The 20642-nt window shown below is 42.3% G+C and overlaps 3 protein-coding genes across 12 annotated transcripts; 1 reads left to right on the top strand and 2 right to left on the bottom strand.

Annotated features, from left to right (window-relative positions):
• Nucleotides 1-481: 481 nt before the first annotated feature.
• On the bottom strand, nucleotides 482-1414 carry LOC6553739 (cytochrome c oxidase assembly protein COX20, mitochondrial). Its single transcript, XM_001980289.3, has 3 exons — nucleotides 1304-1414; nucleotides 1047-1234; nucleotides 482-984 (listed from the first exon to the last, which is right to left on the bottom strand). The coding sequence occupies exons 1-3, from the start codon at nucleotides 1331-1333 to the stop codon at nucleotides 870-872; spliced, it is 333 nt and encodes a 110-aa protein (XP_001980325.1). The 5' UTR covers nucleotides 1334-1414; the 3' UTR covers nucleotides 482-869.
• A 257-nt stretch (nucleotides 1415-1671) lies between these two features.
• LOC6553740 (traB domain-containing protein) lies at nucleotides 1672-6128 on the top strand. 2 transcript variants are annotated; one of them, XM_015154375.2, is made up of 5 exons: nucleotides 1672-1943; nucleotides 2201-2434; nucleotides 3495-4174; nucleotides 4231-4350; nucleotides 4411-6128. In XM_015154375.2, the coding sequence occupies exons 2-5, from the start codon at nucleotides 2302-2304 to the stop codon at nucleotides 5074-5076; spliced, it is 1599 nt and encodes a 532-aa protein (XP_015009861.1). In that variant the 5' UTR covers nucleotides 1672-1943; nucleotides 2201-2301; the 3' UTR covers nucleotides 5077-6128. The 2 variants fall into 2 exon arrangements, with proteins under 2 accessions (XP_015009861.1, XP_001980326.1); XM_001980290.3 differs by lacking the exon at nucleotides 1672-1943 and adding an exon at nucleotides 1955-2134.
• A 36-nt stretch (nucleotides 6129-6164) lies between these two features.
• LOC6552576 (C-terminal-binding protein) lies at nucleotides 6165-20517 on the bottom strand. 9 transcript variants are annotated; one of them, XM_026975943.1, is made up of 8 exons: nucleotides 20352-20517; nucleotides 12202-12692; nucleotides 11819-12124; nucleotides 11135-11395; nucleotides 10913-11053; nucleotides 10589-10811; nucleotides 7317-7555; nucleotides 6165-7016 (listed from the first exon to the last, which is right to left on the bottom strand). In XM_026975943.1, the coding sequence occupies exons 2-8, from the start codon at nucleotides 12394-12396 to the stop codon at nucleotides 6933-6935; spliced, it is 1449 nt and encodes a 482-aa protein (XP_026831744.1). In that variant the 5' UTR covers nucleotides 12397-12692; nucleotides 20352-20517; the 3' UTR covers nucleotides 6165-6932. The 9 variants fall into 9 exon arrangements, with proteins under 9 accessions (XP_026831744.1, XP_026831746.1, XP_001980327.1 ...); XM_026975945.1 differs by having other exon boundaries at nucleotides 7332-7555; XM_001980291.3 differs by having other exon boundaries at nucleotides 7317-7531.
• Nucleotides 20518-20642: the final 125 nt, after the last annotated feature.

Below are 20642 nucleotides of genomic sequence, written 5' to 3'. Positions count from 1 at the left end.
GAGAGATATCTGGCAGATACAACCTTACTGATCACTATTCAATATACATAAGAGCTGCAGCTTTCCTATTTTGAGAACTGTTATTACTTCTTTTGGCATTACAATTACTCTCATTTACCGCCTACGTTTCTTGAATGTCGATTAAAAATATAAAACAAAAATATTTATATTAGAGTATATACATATACCTATATCAATTTAAGGTTGCTTTAAGATACTTTGAACCACGAACCATTTACGAACAGCAGTCACATAAAGCTTAAAAGTACCTAACTTTTTTACCCTGACATTTTGATTTGTGAAACGACTCTCACTCAAGTAAAAAGTATACTAACTATATTTATAAATACTTATCGATGTTCTGTAAAACTGTGCATTAATAACACTTTTAAGCACCAAAACGTATTAAATATACAAATTTTAAACTGTCAATGATTGCCTTTATATAAATGTAAAAAACTATTGAAAATATAAAAGTCCATTAAAGATAAACTGAAGTTTAATCTAGGTTCAATGTTTTACAAAAGTAAACGACTAACACTGTTAGCTTAAATCAAATCGGAAGCACAGTAAAACCAAAATTATTTTAGGAACCATTATAAGCTTCCACTGCTCATTAAAATTATGGATAGATAGCCCAAACCAAAGATGCTGGCATAAATAATTCCTTACGAGTGTCCAATAATTTGGGGCATGAATTACTCCAAGGCAAGATTTCACTTACAATATATATATAATATATTGGCTACTATAAAGCTGTTTGGTAACAAAAGGTAGTTTACAACACAAGGGATTTAACAAAGCCAAAATTACTTGTTATCCCAGTAGGAAAAGAAACATCGAAGTGGTAATAAAGGATCCGACTAATGCTACGCCGACTTAAGATCTAAGTCCCTCTCGACTTGGGTGCCCTCATAAAGGGCCTGTCGTCTCATCGCCTCCCGAAGTTGCTGCTGCTCGAATCTCCTGGCGGACCACTGATACCTGCGGATTGAACATTGATAGCAGTTATAAAGGAGCCGCACGGATTAAACCGCGCCCCTTACCTGCAGGCCACCCAGTAGGCGATAGTGCCGCAGAAGAAGGAGCCGAATCCCACGTGGGTGGACAGGTGGGTTCGCGAGGTGCCCAGAAAAGTCAGCACGCCGATGCCGATTCCTCCGCTGATTCCGTAGAGAAAACTGTTACGAAAGCACGGGATCTGCGCCACATCGCGCCCGAAGATAACGAAGCTCTGTGGGGGATATCCATAGTTAGCGCCTTATCAAGTACTTGCTGTTCAATCGATTTATGTAATCCATACCTTGGCGGGTTCCTCGGGTTCTTCGGCCATGCTGCAATTGCAATTTTAAAAGCCGAGTTGCACAGCAAAACAAAACAAAAGTGTGACCCTAACTGGCCGGACAAAAATACCACGGGCATATTAGGGGCACTCCTAAAACTTATTTAAAATTAGTTATCACCTCTTATACTCAAAATAAAAAAAATGTACACTTCATGTACACATGTATGGTAAGACCCATATCTATTTTAACAATAAACTATGTTGAACAAAAAAAAAAATAAATAAGCATGTCTGCGTGTTGTATGCGTTTGACAATTTTACAAATAGTTAAGTCTTCAATAATTGGCGCCTTATCGCGATAGCCGTTAATCGAGCCCGAAATCGATTACTCTTATATCGTACAAGAGTCGCTCTTATAATTCCGTTTCAAGCATTAGGCAACACTGGTCGACGCTAGCAAGAAGAATTTAATCACAATTTAATTTCTTTAGTTTTTTGGGTTTTTATTTAAATTAACAGTACGCACCAAATCAGAAACGCAATCAGCGCCAACCGAATTGAGTTTTCAATCAGCAGATAGTCGTCAATTAAGGGTTTAACCAATGCGCCCCAAACATCCAGCAGTGCAACAACACCCACACTAAAAACAAATTTTCAGGTGAGTAAATTGGAAATCACGGAATACCCAGGTGATTTACAGAAATTCTGACACAAATATATGGAGCACAAATGTGTGTACGTAAGTGGCGCAGACTGAAAAGTCAGTCGAGAAAAACCGACTGAACAAAATCATCTGGCAATGTACGACACGTAGGCAGAAAAGTGATACAAATTTGCAGTTTGCAGAGAGTAAGGCAACGTATTATCTATATATATGCCTCTGATAATCGCTCTTCAACTCTTGGTACTTCGCAGTTCTTCGCCAGATGTTCAAACGTCGCCTCGCCAGCAACCGAGACCGAATTTCCACTCGCAACCGATTCTACCGGGCTTCCAACTGAACACGACCCCCGACCATGGACGTATCCGCCTCGACGTCGTTCGAATCCTCGCCGGACAAGAGAAACAGCACCTACGTGGGCGACAACACTTTGTACGACAGTGCCCTAGATCACCAGCTGTCCACCACGGCTTACAAATCGTGCAATGGTAAGCAGCCAATCCTATACAAAGCCCTCAAGATCCTGATTAACAAAGATCTGCAAACGGAGAGCCCGTTATCCTCGAAAGCAGAGAAGTTTCAGCAAGTAGACCTCGCTACATACGAGCAGGAAACGGATATGGACTACAAGTTAACCCAAATGGGTCACCACAACAGCGGTCCCTTCGCAGATCCCGAGAATATAGGAGATTCAAGCGAAGGGACCTTATCTTCGGGAGCTATTTACCTGCAAAGGGACCTCATAGATAAGCACGACCAACTGGATCGCAAGGTTGAGGCGCTCAAACTGAAGCTCGTTGCCCTACAAATCCAAACAAGCCATCAGAAGCAAACTATCGCGAAACTTAAGCTGCAGAGCACCCACAAGCTGAGCTTCAGTCGTAGTATAAAGAAAACACTTATGATCGCAGCCCGACAAAGTCTGCAATCCCAAGCGCCCGAGACGTTTCCACAAAATTTAATTTCGCAAATATTTGAGCCATTTGCGGAGGATGGGAAACTTAGAGATCATTTTAAAACGATGGACTATGAACTGAAGCAAATAGTGCAGAAAATGTGCATGCATGCCTACGAAAATCAGAAGCCTTACCTTAAAGACACTCTCAATGAGAAGGTTAAGAAGCTTAAGCAGAGGCTAATTCAAAAGTATGAGGACCAGTTGCTAAGACAAGAAGAAAGCCAACAGAGAAACGCTTTAGCCATGAAGCAAAAGTGCTTCGATCTGTTGAAGCAGTTCCTCTTAACCGACTGCCTAGATCAAAGTTGCGGCAAAGATTATCTCAAGAAGCTGGAAATTCTATATGAACAGAAAACTTTAAAAGAATAATTTATATTTTCGTGGTTATGTTTAGAACAAAACACCATCAATAATTTTAAGATACAACCTCTCGAATCATAATGATTATCTGAAGATTTCGACAATCGTTCAAGGACAAAATCGTTATACAATTTATATTTCTTATATATTTTATGTTGCATATTAAGTAAATTTGGTGTTTTACCCTGGACCAACTAATTTTTTTTTTTTATTTAAAAAACAATCCACAGAGAGCCTTATCAGCGAACTGAGCCAGAATCCACTGGGCCCCTCGAATTTGGTCAACAAGACAGCCAGTGCAGAATTTGGAAATGAATCGGCTGCATTCAAAGGCCTCGGATCCCCGGCAGCCTTTAACAATGCCACGCCAGCTCTCAATGCCAGCATGCTGCTGATTCAGTCGGAGAGCACGGACACAAATACCTCGCAGGAGGAGGTGGACCCCAAGTCACAACTGGCCAACAAGACAATATTTAAGACGGATAATCCCAACCTGTCAATTATAGAAATTAACGACAACTCGATTAAGGAGGAGGACCTCGAGAAGGTGTTGTTGGTGGAGGGCGACAGTGTGAAGAATCTTTTAAAGAAGTCGCCCAGCAAGGAGACATCGACAAACGCTGACAAGAGACGCCGCAAGGAATCGCTGCTGCACACGAGCAAACAAAAATTGGACATTTCCATCGCTGAAGCTTCGGCAGCCGCCGATGGCGATGGCGGGAAGCGGGATCTGGTGCCGGTCATCGATCAGCCGCAGACCAAGCGCGAAATCACAATCTACGATACCATTGAGGAGTTCGAACAGAATCTGCCGTCGACGGTGACGTTGTTGAACACGCCCTTCGGCAGCAAGGTATATCTTGTGGGCACAGCCCACTTCAGCGAGGAGTCGCAGGATGACGTATCTTATGTGAGTTGCTTACTTAATACTTAAGAACTGGGTTTAATGTTGTATGACTTCCTCAGGTCATTCGCAATGTCCGTCCAGATGTGGTAATGGTAGAGCTGTGCCCATCGCGCATACACATCCTGAAGCTCGATGAGAAGACGCTGTTGGAAGAAGCCAAAAGCATAAATATTCCCAAGGTAAGAATTAATATACTACAAATTGAACTGAGTAACTGAATATTTTTATAATCCCCATAGATTCGCGGAATCCTGCACACGCATGGCTACATCAATGGTATCTTTTTCATCCTACTGCTACAGATGAGCGCCCAGATCGCCAAGGACCTGGGAATGGCGCCCGGTGGAGAGTTTCGCCGTGCCTTTGAGGAGATTCACAAGCTTCCCGGCTGCATCTTACATTTGGGCGATCGTCCAATCCGCATCACACTTTACCGCGCACTGCGCGCTTTGTCCCTGTGGCAGACCATGAAGCTAGTGTGGCGTCTTACCTTCACGGACAGCATTAGCATTGAGGAGGTCGAGGAGTGCAAGCAAAGCGATCTGCTGGAGAAGCTGATGCAGGAGATGGCCGGCGAGTTTCCTGCCTTTTCGGATGTGTTTGTACGCGAGCGGGACCTTTTCCTGTGCCACTCTCTGCAACTGGCTGCGCTGCCGCAGGCGGCGCCAGGTGCCCAACAGATCCGTCCGGTACGTGTGGTCGGAGTGGTGGGCATCGGACACGCCAACGGCATTGCCAAGATGTGGGGCAACGTGGACCCGATGAAGATTCCGGCCATCCTCGAAATTCCGCCGGCCAGCCTGGGGCAACGTGTCTGCAAGTACACGCTGAAGTACGGCCTGATTGGCCTCGGATGCTACGGTGCCTTCCGTTTCTTCCGGCCCCGCCTGACTCGCTTCTTTTAGATGGATGGTGGACCAAGTATGAGGCGACTGTATACCCTGTGTCTGCTATGTTAATGATTTTGTTATTAGTGACTAACGAATCCCTGCGCTGATTTACCAATTTATTGTGCGCTGTTGAAACGAATTAATTTTATTTTACAATGATGTTTTGATAGACTCGTTTATATACGAAATACATGTATCCAAGGATGTATATATCTACAAACAGAGGTACTACCAAACAGAAAAGACCACAACACATAATCTTAGTTTTAAAGCACCCAACACCACTATCCAAGAAACCAACCGGATTTGAAGAATGTTCTTTTCGCTGATGGTTTTTATCAGTTTCGAAGAAATGTTCCCATTTATCAGTTCTGTGTTACTGAACAAAATTCAATTATTGATTCCAACTTAAAAACAAATAAGTAGTAGTCGTAGAAAACCTATTCATGGGTTTGATCACATTGTTATTGTCCACAGTTGACTCAAAAGAACCACATGTATATGAAAGCAAACTATGGATAGTTAAGGCATCGTATTCCATGTTGTGTGTACAAGGTTTCCTAGCAGGCCTGGCTTGTGTTAAGCTCGAGAATGCAATGTAAATTCCAAGAACTACTACATATAGAACCCGCCTCAGCAATCGCATTACTTTATCTTCCAGTTCTACTCATAGATGTTGTTCATTCCGTAGCGAAATCCAAATATTAGTATTTTTCGGAGCTGGGGCAGTACGTGTGTTATAAGTGCATAACTAATGCGAAATGATAATGCTAGAAAAGAGGAATTTTACAAAGCGAAAACCGAAACATACCAACCCTATAAGTACTTTATTACCTATACTATATATCTGAGCGTTGTAAACGTAAACATGTTTTAAAAGTGCGAAAAGCAAGCAAGCGAACTAAAATCAGTCTGTAAATGTATCTTGACGCATGATTAGTAGCTGCGTAGGCTTGCTAATCCGTACATGGTGTTATGTAGCATTTAGAATAGAACTTACCACCCGAAGCAAACGATCCTTTGTTTGCAACTGACTCAAATAAATGTACTATATGTATTCAAGTCGACAAAGTGTGTGTTAACTCCATTTAAATGCAGGTGTGTTCGCTTTTCTTTTGTTTTTCTTTTATTATGTACTTTAAACGTATCTTAGCACTAAACGTCTCTCTTGTGTTGCTTTTGTTTTGTTTCTAGTGTTTTTTGTTTGTATGCCATAATTGTGTTCGTTTTTCGTAATTAAAATTTTCCAACATTTGCATTTGTTTTTGCGCTTATATGTAGTAACATATTTTCACTTACAATTTGCTGCAATACAAATAAAAATCTTAAGTTGTAACTGTAAAATTCTAAATAGTTACAAATTAAACTCTAAATATGTAGTAAATTTTGAGGTGTGTGTGGGGATCATCATAATCATACTCTTCTCTTTTCTGCGTTCTTATAATGTTTTGTTTTATTTTGTTGTTTGTTTGTTGGTTTGTTTCGGGAGTTGGTAATGCAAATATGTATTGTATTTTAAATTAAAACATAGAAACTTGGAAAAATTCAAATCAAGCGCTGGCACAAGCGCGCAAGTAATCCGTTTTTCAAACCGGAACAAAAGAACAAACGGCACGGATAATAGGGGACTCCACACATTCGACTGATGACTACTGCTGCTGGGTTTTGTTTCTCGTTAAGTTTTATCCTTGGGGACCGAATTCCACGGGGTCTACTCCTCCTACTACTCCTTCCTCCGACTGCTCCGCTTCTCCTACTACGCCGCCTCCATTTTCTTTTGGCCAGTTGTTGTGCTGGACTCCATTGCGCCACTGCCCCGTTGTCATCGTCAAATCCAGCTCTCCAGCTCGGGCCAGTTGGACAGCAGATGCCTACGGCGCCTCCGTTGACTCGGCCTTCACCTCCGTTTTTATGCTCGATGACAGATGATTATTAGGGTCGGGCGCACTCAGGGGCTAAAAGCAAGAGGTGGTCAAGGATTAGCAACTCGGTACAGCGCGCTCGATGAGCAAAAGCCCTAGCCTATCCAACACTCAACTACGACTAACTAGCAACAAACATGGACTATAGAGCTGGGAGAACCACGCACACGACAACCACAACAACAGAGTGTATCTGATGAATCTCGCAACATGGCTAGCTAAATGGCATATGGTAGGTAGGTAAATGGCAAAAACTTTGGCAAACAACACACACAAACACAAGACAACAGAGGTACTTTTTGTTGGGAATTTGGATTTTTTTGGACTACCTACCGATTGGCTACTCACAATTCCAAGCGGCAATCCACCGACCTGAGGCGACAAGTGCGGCGGAACTGGCGATGGCAGGAGAGCGGCCACGGCTGCAGCGGCTGCAGCAGCAGCTTGAGCGACTGCCGTCGGACCGCCTGCTACGGTGCTGCCCAGGTTGGTTGTACTGTGGGGGCCATCGTGCGGTGTGGTGCTGTGTGCCCGGTGATGCAGTGCGCCTGTATAATAGCCGCCATTTAATCCTGGATTGTATTTCGATTTTGTTGGTATTGGTATTTGGTATTGGTAGTTGAAAGTTAGGTAAAGATTATGAAATGTTGCTGTTTGGTTGGTTGGTTGGTTGGTTGGTTGGTATTATGTGTTTATCGGTTCTGAGTTCTGAGTTGCCGAGTCTGTGTATTCAGGGGGGGCTAAACATGAGCGAAGTCTGGGGGATTGGTTTAAGTGATGCAATGATTCAGGAGAGGAACTGGCGCATTGCCCCTGCTGTATACGGTATACGAATAATACGGATGGATCAATCCGATCAATCAATATCGGGGCGGTGCGTTCTCCTTAGGGCTAGATACAAATTGGCTAAGGCTACAAGAATAATACGGCTACCGGCATTTCCATTCATTGCTGACTTTCGCCAGGCCTTAGTTTAAACTTAATGTGTGCTCTCTGCTCTGCTGCTTGCACTCAATAATGCCATCACATCATCCCAGGATTTTAAACAAATTGGCGGGGCAATATAACATTTCAAACAAACACTGCTACACAAAATAGGAAACGAGGACAACAATTTAACAGCTTCCAATTGGCAAGTTAAAACAATAATAGGTTCATTAAAGATTTTGTTTTATTTGTTTTAATCTTTTGTTTTTTTTTCGTGTTTTTTTCGGGAAAGGTTTTCTTGGTTTTTCATCAAATCAACTTTTCCGTCTCAACTTTTGTTTTGTTTCGGTTTTTGTTACTTCATATCGTCAATTGTTACGCTTTTAATTTTATTTAGCTTTCACAGTTATTAAAAATATCCTTTTATACATTACAAAATAACAGTATTTTATTCTTTTGTCTCATTACTTTTACGTTTAATCTTTTACTTTTACTTTTACGCTTATGCTTATTTATGCATTACTTTGCTCATTTGTTGTTGCAGCTTGCTATATAGGATCGCGAGTGTGTGCGTGGGTGTGTTTGATGTGTGAGTATACTGCTCTGTATGTGCATCTGTAACTGCATCTGCATCTGTAACTGTGTCTATGTTTTGTGTGTATGCGTGTATGCTTTGTGCTGGTAAATGGTTGAAATATTACAAAAATGTTTGTCCTTAAAAACCGATATAAAAGAAAGATATATATGAAGATATCAAAAGATATATATAAAACCAGAAGAAAAAAAACAGGAACATGTAAAAAGGAAAAATCTGATCGAATGGGGTATGTATCTTTTGAGCGTTATCAGATAGACTTTAAGATAAATAGGGCGAAGGAGAAGGAGTCCATCCAAACTGCTTGAAGCTTCTCGGTTTTAAACTTAAATTGCAAAATTGTACAAAATGATAGTCTTACAATTGTTGCGCACTTTCGTTTACATGTAAATATATATTCTCGTTAAATAAAATTACAATTTACACGCTAACAATGTTTAATGTGCCGCTCGCTGACGATTATATCCTTGTTATCATCGTGGTTCAGCTGCCTTTTATCGTTAAGGTAAATCTAGGTTCATTAATATTACATGTATTATCTTTTTTTGTTTTCTTTCTTTTAGCATTTTTGTAGTTCTTTCTGTTTCGCTTTAATATAATTTCTGTTATATTTTAAATGTACATAGACTATGCGTTAATTAAATTGTAGTTCTCTTCTTTCTATTTATAGATGTGGTTGAATTTAACGAGCCGAGTTGTCATCTATTTGATTTTATATATATATTTATATATATATGCTTTAGTTATTAACTTCCTTGCTGTTTGCCTGTTTGTTGTAGCCAATCGAAAATACAAGAATGTACGTAAGGCGAAAATAAACTTGAATGATGAGATCATTTTGTAAAATAGAGCAGAGCTTGAGCAAACAGAATAATAGTTTCATTTAAACACTGTGTCCTCTGGGATGTGTTCTTTCGTCTTATTCGAACCATTTAACAATTGAAAGTCAGCAATGAATGGAGCAAAATAAGGTAACCAATTTTATTCTTAAGCTTACAAAATGTGTTGACGTGGGGAGTAAGTGGTATTGGAATCGTTTGCTTGGTTTTTCGGTAATAATATTAGTTTGTAGATACATTGAATACATGGCTAAATACACAGAACATAATTTAATTACTTTACATACTTTTCACTGATTGTTTCTAGTTTCGGTTAGAGTAAAGCCAGATACTTTTGAGGGATTTTTGGGAGGGATGAAGGGAAGTCGCGAAACATCAACAACAATAATCCATCATATTGTTTACTTTCACCTTGTTTTCATGTGTAAATTATCTTGAAACTTATTTGTTTATCTGTATATTCACTATGTCACTATATATGCACGTAATTGTTGTAGACTAAGGAGAAGATAATTGGCCACATGTAAACGCTGAACTACAGTTGAAGAATTACTTAAAAGTTCGATTGCGACAAAGTTTGAAAACTCGATGAAAGCGCTCTAAACGTATCTCAGAGATGCCTTTGAATGCTTTCTCTGTTTTAGAAGGGCCAAAACAATGCATATACATACACAGATACATATTGAATAAACGTAACTTTTGGCCAACATCGGCTGCGTTCTAATCCTCTTCATCGACGTCAAACATTCTGATCTTGGTGCAGCGCTTAGCCACTATATATATATATATATAAATATATATATGTATATATATAGATCTATATATTTGTATAGCTTAAACTGTGTAACTTATATATCAACTCTTATAGCGTGTGTTCTTGAATCGTGCTTCAAATGTTATCTACTCTCTCTGGCGCGCTCCACTCCCGTCGTCTATATATATACTTTCGAATGAGTCAGAGAAAGAATAGAAGTATGTTTGGATGCTTGCTACATCTGTGTGCGTGTGCTTGTGTGGGTGTGGTATGGTATGGTGTGTATGTGTAAAGTATGTGTGTGTGTTTTTTTAACGATTTCTGGTATTGTATTTTTGCTTGGATTTTGTTGGTTGATTTCTTATGTTCTTTTCATATTTGTTGTTTTGTTTTGTTTCGATTTGTTTTTTATTTTACTTGTAATAACGTTCCCTTGCTCGCCTGTCTCTGTCTCTCTACTTTTCTTGATTTGATATCATTTGTAGTTTACCTTCGGGATAAACAGCCGCCGCCACGCCCCCGGCGGCAGCGGCAGGCGGCGTGCGCATGAAGTACTCCTTGTTGACGCAATTCCTCAGCACGTCTGGAATATTGCCGACGATCGCCCGCCGGATCTCAGTGGCTGCCATTTCGCGCAGCTCCGTTGCGGACGCGTCGCTGAAGAAGGCGGCGTGCGGTGTGCAAATCAGATTGGGGGCATCCTTCAGTGCTCCCTGTAAGCCAAAAGAACGATGGTTAGTTGCGATCACATTCGACGTGGGTGCGGCGCCAACTCAGATTGCGTAAAATGTCTCGTTTTACAACAATCTCTTACTTGAAATACATTGTAAGGTTCGTTTTCGTGAACGTCCAGGGCGGCAGCTCTTATCCTTCCCTGCTTCAGCGCCAACGCCAGGGTCTCGTCATCGACCAGACCGCCGCGTGCGGTGTTCACCAGAAATGCACCAGGTCGCATCTACAGCAAAATAATATTATCAGTCAATGGCAATGGATACATTTGTGAAAAGCACGACATTGTTATCAGAATCCAGCTCACCTGTTTAATTGTGAATTCATTGATTAAATGATGGTTGTGCTCATTGAGCGTGCAATGCAGTGAGACGCAGTCGGACTGGAAAAGCAGGTCCTGCAGCGTGTAGACGCGAGTTAGGCCCAGCGACTTGTCGATGCCGTCGGGCAGGTAGGGATCGTAGAAGATGACGTTGAAGCCGAACGCCTTAGCCCGCAGGGCCACGGCGCTTCCAATGCGACCCAGTCCCACCAGACCCAAGGTGTCGCCGCGGATGCGTGCACAGCCCTGCGTCGAGAAAACAAACAGATGGTGTTCCAGTTAGATGCATTCGAAGGTGTACTTGATATCGATTAAATATTAATGCTGCTTATATTCACGTTGCAGCTAGCTGAATAGGCTTGCTTATATGCAAATCCCGGGTTTCAACACGCAAATTGCATTTGGATTGGATGAAGTAATTTGAATACGCTTTTCTATTTTCTATATACAAATGTCATGGTGACTTGTTTTTATCAATACAGTCTGCAATCGCTCAATTCAAATCTTTTCTCTTTTATCAACATATCAACGTGACTAGCTTGTTTCTAAAATTTTCCTCCTATCTTCGCGAGAAGCCTAACAATTACTGAGATATGAAAACCCATTGCTAACAATACAATAGCTTTGTACACTATTGATTCTACATATCGTTTTTGAGTAAGGACTTACATGCGCTGCCTCCCGCACTTGCTCGGGTCCGGTGAACTTCTTGCCCTCGCGCACCATGTTCGCTAGCCAGTATGTCCGCCGGTAGAGGTTGAGGATGAGGCACATCGTCGTGTCCGCCACCTCCTCGACTCCGTAGCCGGGAACGTTGCACACGGCGATGCCCAGTTCGCCCGCCGCCTTCACGTCGATGTTGTCTGTGCCGCTGCCGATGCGCACGATAATGCGTAAAGCTTTGAACTTCTCAAGATCCTCCTTTGTCAAGATGATGGTGTGCCACATCAGAGCTCCCACTGCCTCGTTGAGGACCTTTATCCGATTAGATGAAATAGCAATTATTAGTGTTATGTCAGACAAGGGTAAAGTAGTAATCCTCATTCACTCACCTTCTCGTGTATTTCGGAGGTGCTCTGTGCATCGCAAAAGGCCACCGTGGCCACATCCTTCAGGATGGGCATCTCGATGGAGCAGTCGCGTCCATCGAGCAGGGCCACCAGTGGGCGTGCTTGCAGTGGTCCGTTGGCAAAGCTGCCCTTGACATCGATGCGCGAACGCTTCGGCATCATCAGATTTTTGTCCATTTCGCTGTATTTCAATCTCTCTGCTATCCTCTGCTCTTCGTCGTCGTCGTCGTCGTAATGAAACTTTTCCCTTTTCCGGCTGCGGTTCCTTTTGATTTTCTGTCAGTGACTACCGCGTTTAGGGGGCGCTGGGCGCAGGCTGGTGTGGAATCCCTTTTATCCCTGGTCGCTCCTCGTTTTTTCTGGCTGGCCAACCGCTTTCAGTGGCTCTAATTAAATCAATGAAAAAAACCTTTTCAAGACTACGATGCAAACGCTGCAATCATTTTTGGCGCTTCATATTGAAATCGAGAATCCTGCAATGGAAGCAACAAAAACACATAACACATAAATTAAATGGAAAACATGAAACATGATGTAGACTTAAAAAAAAAAAAAAACAGAAAAACAGAAAAAAAAAACAGAAGCAAACAGCTCATGTCAGCAAAATTTCGCTGATGACAAGTTTCGTTTTGATTTCGCCAATATCAGCGATAAAGCTACGTTATTGTCGCACTCACATCGCTGTCCCTTCTGTTCCCTTCCCACCCGATGGAGTGGCTTAAGCGTAAAGAGGTGGGGATTGGGAGTGGGATTTGGGGGAGGTGTCATTGCAGAAACATAGAAATTTAACGCTGTTCACATGCGACAAAATCGTCTGGAGCGGAATGGCCTGTGCCCCCTTCCCGACTTTCCGTTTATATGAGAGTATGAAAGGGCGTTTCTTGTTGACCAGCTGGCTGAAATACATACACCTTGTCAGCGGCTTTAAAAGCGTCCCCCTTGTGCCGCAAAATCCAACTGAACTTATCGGACGGTCGATTAGACACGGCAATGGAACGGGTCTCAGGAACCCAGAAGAGCAAGGTACTGTACCCACACATCTGGTTTGTCACCGAATGGATACGGATTACGTGTAGTAGCCCGCGGCTTTATCTTATCACCACGACACTTCTTGGTTATCTGACGTGGAAGGGCTTGGGGGCAACGGATGGTGGGCTTCCAGCTCGGCGTGATGGCAATGTGACCGATATATATGATGGGCTCTCGGTAAGTGTGAACATCCAGAAGGTTGTTGAATGCACCAGAGCGTTTTGTTTGCTTGGACGTTTGCAATATGAAGTGGGGTTTGAAGACCTTTCATAGATATTTCAAACCATAGTCCAAATATCGGTGCACATATAGAGCTCAAGTGAAATTGTTGGCATGGCTGGATTCCTAATCATTGTACTTTAACCACTAATGACAGTATTTCCAGATAAGCCGTAGCATTACCGAAATTTGCGCAACTTTTCTTATCGCCACTTCTAATTTGAATGACTATCGTATTTGTAGGAGGACAAACAACTGAGTGGCAATGGCAATCAATAAAATGATAATAACTTCGATCACATGAAATTACTTAAAGCTAAATTTATAGTCCGAGCCCAAATACGAAACCTAAGTATATCGCGTGAATAGTTTTCGCTATATAGCAGCGGAGATTCACTACGCAGCGCTGATAAGAACCGCAAATCGGAACAATAACAAAAATATTGACAGCACAGATATATTTCTATATAGCACCGGACAGTCAGTCATATATGCATGTATATTTTGTGCGTGATAAGCCGTCAATGACTGCCACTGCCGCTGCCTCCACAGGCTATAGGCTATGTTTAGACACACATTCTGCCCCGAACCGCCCCGACTCCCAGCTGCCTGCCCCATCGGTCACTTCCCATCAGCCATGTGTCACGTATTGTGCAAAAGTATGAAATACGTTTAAATGCGGCAACCGACGAGACTACAATAATAATAGCAAAAAAATAAATACAAAAAGAGATGAAAAATTATTTAAAAAAAAAAAACAAAAAAAAAAAAAAAAAACACTTGCACAGATACTGCGGGGAATAACGCTCGAGCGATCGTTCGCCAAATCGCAAGCCAAAATACAGAAATAAGCAACGCAATTATGACATCGGGCAATGGAAAAAAATATCCCAGCACAATCACATCACCCCACCCCCTCCACACCCCACTCCTCTAACCAACACCCTATGGGAGGCGTACTATAAACGTATATATATATATATATATATACATTTATCAAGTGAATAGCCAAAGTCAAGTGGGCGCAACGCTTTGTTAATTTCCAAGCAATTTCTCTATGCCCAGAATGTGTGGCTGTGGATTTTTGACTCTCATTTGTTTACTCGGGAATATGTATATTTGTTGCAGACGTTGTGTGCGTGGATAACCGGCTCGAGTTCTACGCATATGATTCACTGCACTTGGAAATTCACTTGAACATAGTATGTTTGACTTCGATGTATGTTTATAAATGTGGTCCGATGTGTTACCGATAACAGTGCGCGAAGAATTTAAGTTTCAATTTCCACACTTCAACGAAGTTACACTTTTGGCACAACTTGGCGGAAGAAAGGCACAAGTCTTTCGAAACACACTCGAAATGGAAAATGTCAGTCGAGAGTTTATAAAGCGCGCCAAAAACCAGTTTTACTGGAGCTTGCTTTATTCGCCTTCTACTCTTATATCCATCTTTATCTGTTGTTCGAATGCCTGAAGTTGCCACAGGATGTGGCAGTCGCCGAGTGCGAGCGCCCACGCCTATGGCAGAGGCCCTTTTCACCCGAATCCACCGAGTCGAGCGAAAAAACCTGTTGACGCCCGCGGCCAATGAACAGGAATATATTTCAAATCAAGGCATACAATTCAGCGAGCTGAGAATCGCATCCAGCAAGGCATTATAATAAATCACATCTAGCGCCGGAGTGTGTACAGTAAGTCGTGGCCGCATATCTAACAGATACATTCTGATGCCGAGTGTGACGTTGTGCGCTGCTACCTGAGTCCGATGATTCCGATTCCCATTCTCGTTCCCATTCGGATTTCGATTCTGATTCCGTACAAGCCGACTAGCCGCCGGCTATCTAACAAACAAGCCGGCCACATTTCGCCAGCGGAGCAGCCAGTTCGGCTGGATTATGGCTGGTTCTTAAAAGTATTTGTGGGTGGAAGATTTGTAGACAGCCTTAATATACCAATTGTATATCTTGTTTTTGATTGGGATATAGATTAGATAAGATAATACTGGTTTTAAGCAACAAAACTGCTTTTGTGGTCGCAGTGTCTGACCGATTGATATGAAACTTGGTATGAGGCTGGACTTTATGAAAACAAACAAATCGTCTTTGGCCACCAACGCCCCATCCCATCACCTGTGGCAGGTGTTATAAAATTTCGATTGTAAATTTCGGGGAAAAAGGCAAAGCAGCTGGCTTTAAAAGCCGGTCAGCACTGTCCGACTGAAGGAGCAGTAACTCCAGAGCGGCGATGACGATGGCCGCGCTCATATCTTTTTATGGACAGGGATAGAGCAGAAGCAGCAGCAGGCGGCACAGCAACAAACCAAACCAAACCAAGCCAAAGCAAAAAACCGGTTTATCAACATGAAAGGGGCAGGCGATAACAGAGTGGCGGCAAAAGAGGAAAGTCAGCGCGCTAAAGAGCCGATTGCAAACTCAGTGGCTGGTTCTTTTTCCACTCGATTTTATTTTCATTTCTTTTACTTGTTTTTGCCACAATTTCAGGCAGGAAAAGCCATGTTCGCTTAAATTGCTTGCTGTGTGCGAGTGTGCGTGCGTGTGTGTGTGAGCCAACCAGCCTTAAAACACGTTTAAATAAGTCATGCGCATTTGTGGGCAACAACTTTTAAAGCACAGATGAGATGCTGCTGGGAGGGGAAAACGGAGGAAATGGTGAAAATGGTGCTCGGTGGTTGGGAAATCGACCACTGCAACTGGAAAATTCAAAGTGCAACTGCTCATGCGTCGTTATTGCGACGACGATTTTTCAACTTTAAGTCAGTCGTCGGTGCTCGTAACTTGTTTCTCCTCCCCTTTTTTTTCGTGTTGCCTGAATTAACGGCTGCTGCCGTTTTGTCGTGACGTTGCGTTCCCGCGCTTTTCCTTCCCGGCGCCCCCGCCGCTCCCCGCTGGCTGCCACTTCAGCTTTCTGTTTCATGCATATGCATTTAAAGCCGGCTTTCAAGATGACGCGACGCCAAAAGCCTCGTGGCTCGCAGAAAATAAAGTGATGGCCACTCCATTGAGCGGCGATATTAATGCCACAATATTTCGGCTCTCGCAAGTGCGATTTCAAGCCGGCGAAAGTTGTGGGTATGGGATTCGCGCTCTTACATCATAAATCACTTACAAGCAATGCAGTTGCATTAAGTGAATTCATTTAAATACATTGTTCTTAAATACAATTGTTGTTGTAATGAAGATAAATCGGTGAGAATAGAAGAAAAATCTTCGATTGGTATAAACAAGGAATCGCTGAACACAGACACATTTGCTTAATACATTTTTCGCCAAGAATCTATAAAAAGCAATACCATTTTTCGATGGGAAGTCAAAGCATTCAGTTTTCAATATTGCTTCCATAAATTACCGTGCAGCATTTGCGATAACAGAAGTTTCCAAAATGCGCACAAGCAAATCAATCTAAAATTGAGATTGCTTTAACCAGATTGTTCCACCTACAAGTGGATAAACACACTCTATTAACCGAGTAAATTTCCGGGTTGACCATTTTCGCTGATTTCCAACGCACTAGCGTTGGAAAAGTGCAGATGAAGAGATTGCGAGTACGTTCGGACCTTCAGCAATAATTTAGACCATGGTATTTACTGTACTACCAAATGAAAGCACTTAAACTGTTTGCCTGACATTGGCCAATGTTTTTATTTTCGTGTATGTGGTAGTATTGCCATTCTGCGTTGCTTTCCCATTGTTTTCCCTCGCGTTTTCTCGTATTTCCCACTTGTTTTTTGGTTTTTGTTGTCTCTTATATTATTTCTTTTTTTTTGTGTAATATTGATTGGTGGTGCGCGCGGTCGGTCTGCGAATGACGCAAATTGAAAAACTGCAAGCCAGCATGGCGAGTGGCAAGTGACCAGAAGTGGGAAAAAATCAAATGAAATACAACTTATATGTACATATACACATACATATATAATCATATATATTGTTGCCCTCGCACGCTTACGAATTGCTGATGCTGCGTTTGCGGCTGCTTGGCTATTATTATTGTTGCCATATCGCTGTATCTGTTGTTTTAGACGGATTTGGCTGAGCCATCTGAAAGGGTGTTGCCAGTTTTCATTGGAAATGTGCTTGCCCAGAAGTCTCCCTAATATGGAGAAATGTTTGCCACCAAACATGCATCGATTAGCTTGGTCAACTACACATTTTCCTCGCTTGTATGTATTTCATAGCTAGCATTCATTTTGAATTTATCATAATTTTGAAAATTCAGATTTAAGGGTATTGGCGCCTCTACCAACGGAATTGCGCTTCCATCCTCGTTATTTTGCTTTTCAGATCGATAGAGATAGAGCGCAGAAGAAAGTAGAAGAATATAAGGCACACATGGCTGCCATTGTGTTTTTGGTCGAATTTAGTTTCTCGGACTTGTGTTTAAATTTAAACGTTTGGCTGCTATTTTGGTGGCTGCTTTCGCTTTGTTTCGCGCCCCGTGCACCGTGAAGTGTGAAATTCTTTGGGCAGGTGTGCATTTTTTCACGCGCGCAATCGGCAGCAAACACACAACAACAAACATTGCGCAAACACCCAGAGCATCAAACTGATAGGGGGGCGTGCGAGGCTGAGGGGGTGTGGCAGTGGGTGGCGGTGGGCGGTATGGCCTGGCATTGACAATAAATAACCGTTAGCGAGTGGGAGCGGGCAGCCATACACAATCAAATTTATTATTTGCCAAAAAAGGGCAATGACAAGAAGCGGAAAACGTTGTTGCGCCAAAAAACGAGTAACAACAAATTCAGCAACGTGTACAGTTATCGATGGACTATATATATACGTATAGAAAATTCCATGGCAATGCAAATATTCAAGTGGCAACGGGAAAAGCGGCGCTATCTGCCACATTTTTCATATTTCTATTCGGCTATATAGCTATTTGCTGCGCTGGGCAAATGTAGCAAAAAAAAAATATATTGGGAATCGGAAAAAATTATTGAATTGGATACTTTATCGCTATTTCAGTGTTTTTATAACATGGCCACTATTTCTAAAGCAAATTCGTCAGCATTCCATTTATACACACATTTTAGAACCCTTTTCCGCCCAATGCAACGAATAATTAGCCAACGATTTTCCACCCGCAATTAACTTCAACTTTAAGGCAATCAATAATTTCAATTGGGGCTGCTTTTAAGGGTTTGTAATCAGTTGAGATAACCCAAAAGTGTGGAAAAAGTTTCGGCGAATACAACTAAACAAATAGCAGTTGCTATAATTTGAACTCTTTATGTGGCAGAAGTTTGTCTGTATTTCCGTTTTTGGGCAAAAACAAAAACACCATTTGTAATCCTCTCCGGAGTTTTGAGCACTGCGACCAACACCAACAACATTCCCGTTGCAAGTGCGGCAGTGGGTGGCAGGCTTGGTGGGGGCAAGGGGTGGTAGTGAGGTTTGGAGAGGGGGGAGCCCAGAGTTGCTTGTCTGTCTGCCTCTTTATGTGTGCGCGTATGTGTATGACGTATATGTTTGTATGTGTGTGTGATGGGTACAGGCACGTCGAACAGTGAAAGGGCGAACGAACAAGAGAGAAAGAGAGCGATAGAGAGAGAAGAAGCAACGACAAAAACACGACAAGCGCAAAAATTGTAATAAAACTAGAAACAAGCATCAATTTGAATGGACATTTGCAACTTGATCAAACTTTTTCACTTGGTTGTGTATTTAAGTCGACATAAACACACTCACACACACACAACAAAAATTGAAACGGTAATTGATCAAGTGTGTGCGCTTGTAATTTCCAATCAATATGCGGGCGCAAGAAATAAATGCTATTTATACTTTAAAAGCTTTGATTCGCGGAGAAGAAACGATAAGCAGCACTTTCACCCTTTAAAGGCTTTTAATCCGAGCGAAAGAACGAAAACTCCCGGTTGAAATGTGTCAACATGAGGCTTTAGTTGGTTTTCAAACTCGTTGCTTTCAGCCTCTCCCTCCCTTCCTTTCTTACACTCTCGCGCTCGCTCACTCTCTCTCGCTCTCTCTGTCGCACTAAATGTGGCGGCGGCAAAATAACAACGATGAGACAGCATGTTGCAGTGGCGTGGGCAAGGGGGGTGCTGTAGAAAAGGGGAACGTTGCGCAGTGAACCTTGCGTGTGTATTGTCACTAGGCGGGCGGAAAAAAAATAAATTACAAAGAGAATGTATGTATCTGTAGCTGTGTGCGTGTGCGGGAAAATCATTGCACAATTTTATTTATGTTTTGCATAGAATATGGCAGGCGTTGCTCACTCGCTCTCTCACTCACACACACACACACACACACACACACACACACGCACGCACTCGACTTTTGCATTAAACCGCAACAATACTTGGCTAAGTGTGTGTGCGCACCCACACGCGCGCATAGGCATCACCTATACAAGCAGATGTAGTTCCGCTTTAAAATTCATCAGAATTCTGCACGTTTAAATTTTTCTTGTACACGTTTATCGCACACTCACACACGCACGCACACAGGCCCAGGCGCACACTCGTTGCAAACAGAAAGACAAATGGGAAATATATAGTGTAGTAAGCCGTGGAAAAATCGCCGCTGCTGCGGATTTTCGATTGTAGTATTATTAAATTGCTGAAACGCAATCAGCGGCGCACAATTTGATTTTCTGCTCTCGTTTTTGCCTTTTTTCTCTCGCTTATTCGCCTATTCCTTTGTGGCGGCGGCGACGGCGGCGTCGGTTTTTTTCTCTTTTCTTTTTCTTTTTTTGCGAGTTCACAATTGGACAAGAAATTCACGTGCCAAAAACGCGGCCACACACAATTTTCGGGGACAAACACTTGGCGGCGGGTCTCATGCACCGTTGCCGACCACTTTTCACAAATTTTGTGCACTTTTCGGACAGTTTTCCCACAATTAATTTACCAGCAACGCGTCCAAATTCCACTCGCAGCTTTCAAAATGGCGGAATACGAACACGGCGGATTTTTAGGTTTTAGTACAGCAATGACGCTATGCGAACAGTGTGACCGCACACAGATCGTTTGGAAATACCACGGTGTACGCTGTAAGAATACACCATGGAAAACTGTAAGAATACATGGGATATTTTAAAAAAAATTACAGAATACCGACTTTTGATACTGGTAAAATTGTTAAGTGATTTAATTTAAAGGGAAGTCAATGAAAGACAAGATAGAATGCTATAGTCCAGTT

Source organism: Drosophila erecta, unplaced genomic scaffold, assembly GCF_003286155.1.
Source record: "Drosophila erecta strain 14021-0224.00,06,07 unplaced genomic scaffold, DereRS2 tig00000000-arrow-pilon, whole genome shotgun sequence".
Classification (NCBI taxonomy): domain Eukaryota; kingdom Metazoa; phylum Arthropoda; class Insecta; order Diptera; family Drosophilidae; genus Drosophila; species Drosophila erecta.
This window is presented reverse-complemented; position numbering and strand designations above follow the sequence as displayed.

Coding starts and splice junctions, on each gene's coding strand:
- LOC6553739 (XM_001980289.3), bottom strand. CDS start 1,333: ATGGCCGAAGAACCCGAGGAACCCGCCAAG. Junction 1,235..1,303: donor AACCCGAGGAACCCGCCAAG/GTATGGATTACA, acceptor TATCCCCCACAG/AGCTTCGTTATCTTCGGGCG. Junction 985..1,046: donor GCCTACTGGGTGGCCTGCAG/GTAAGGGGCGCG, acceptor TTCAATCCGCAG/GTATCAGTGGTCCGCCAGGA.
- LOC6553740 (XM_015154375.2), top strand. CDS start 2,302: ATGGACGTATCCGCCTCGACGTCGTTCGAATCCTCGCCGGACAAGAGA. Junction 2,435..3,494: donor GGCTTACAAATCGTGCAATG/GTAAGCAGCCAA, acceptor AACAATCCACAG/AGAGCCTTATCAGCGAACTG. Junction 4,351..4,410: donor AAAGCATAAATATTCCCAAG/GTAAGAATTAAT, acceptor TAATCCCCATAG/ATTCGCGGAATCCTGCACAC.
- LOC6552576 (XM_026975943.1), bottom strand. CDS start 12,396: ATGGACAAAAATCTGATGATGCCGAAGCGTTCGCGCATCGATGTCAAG. Junction 7,556..10,588: donor GGCGGCTGTTTATCCCGAAG/GTAAACTACAAA, acceptor AATACAATCCAG/GATTAAATGGCGGCTATTAT. Junction 7,017..7,316: donor GAATTGTGAGTAGCCAATCG/GTAGGTAGTCCA, acceptor TCTTGCTTTTAG/CCCCTGAGTGCGCCCGACCC.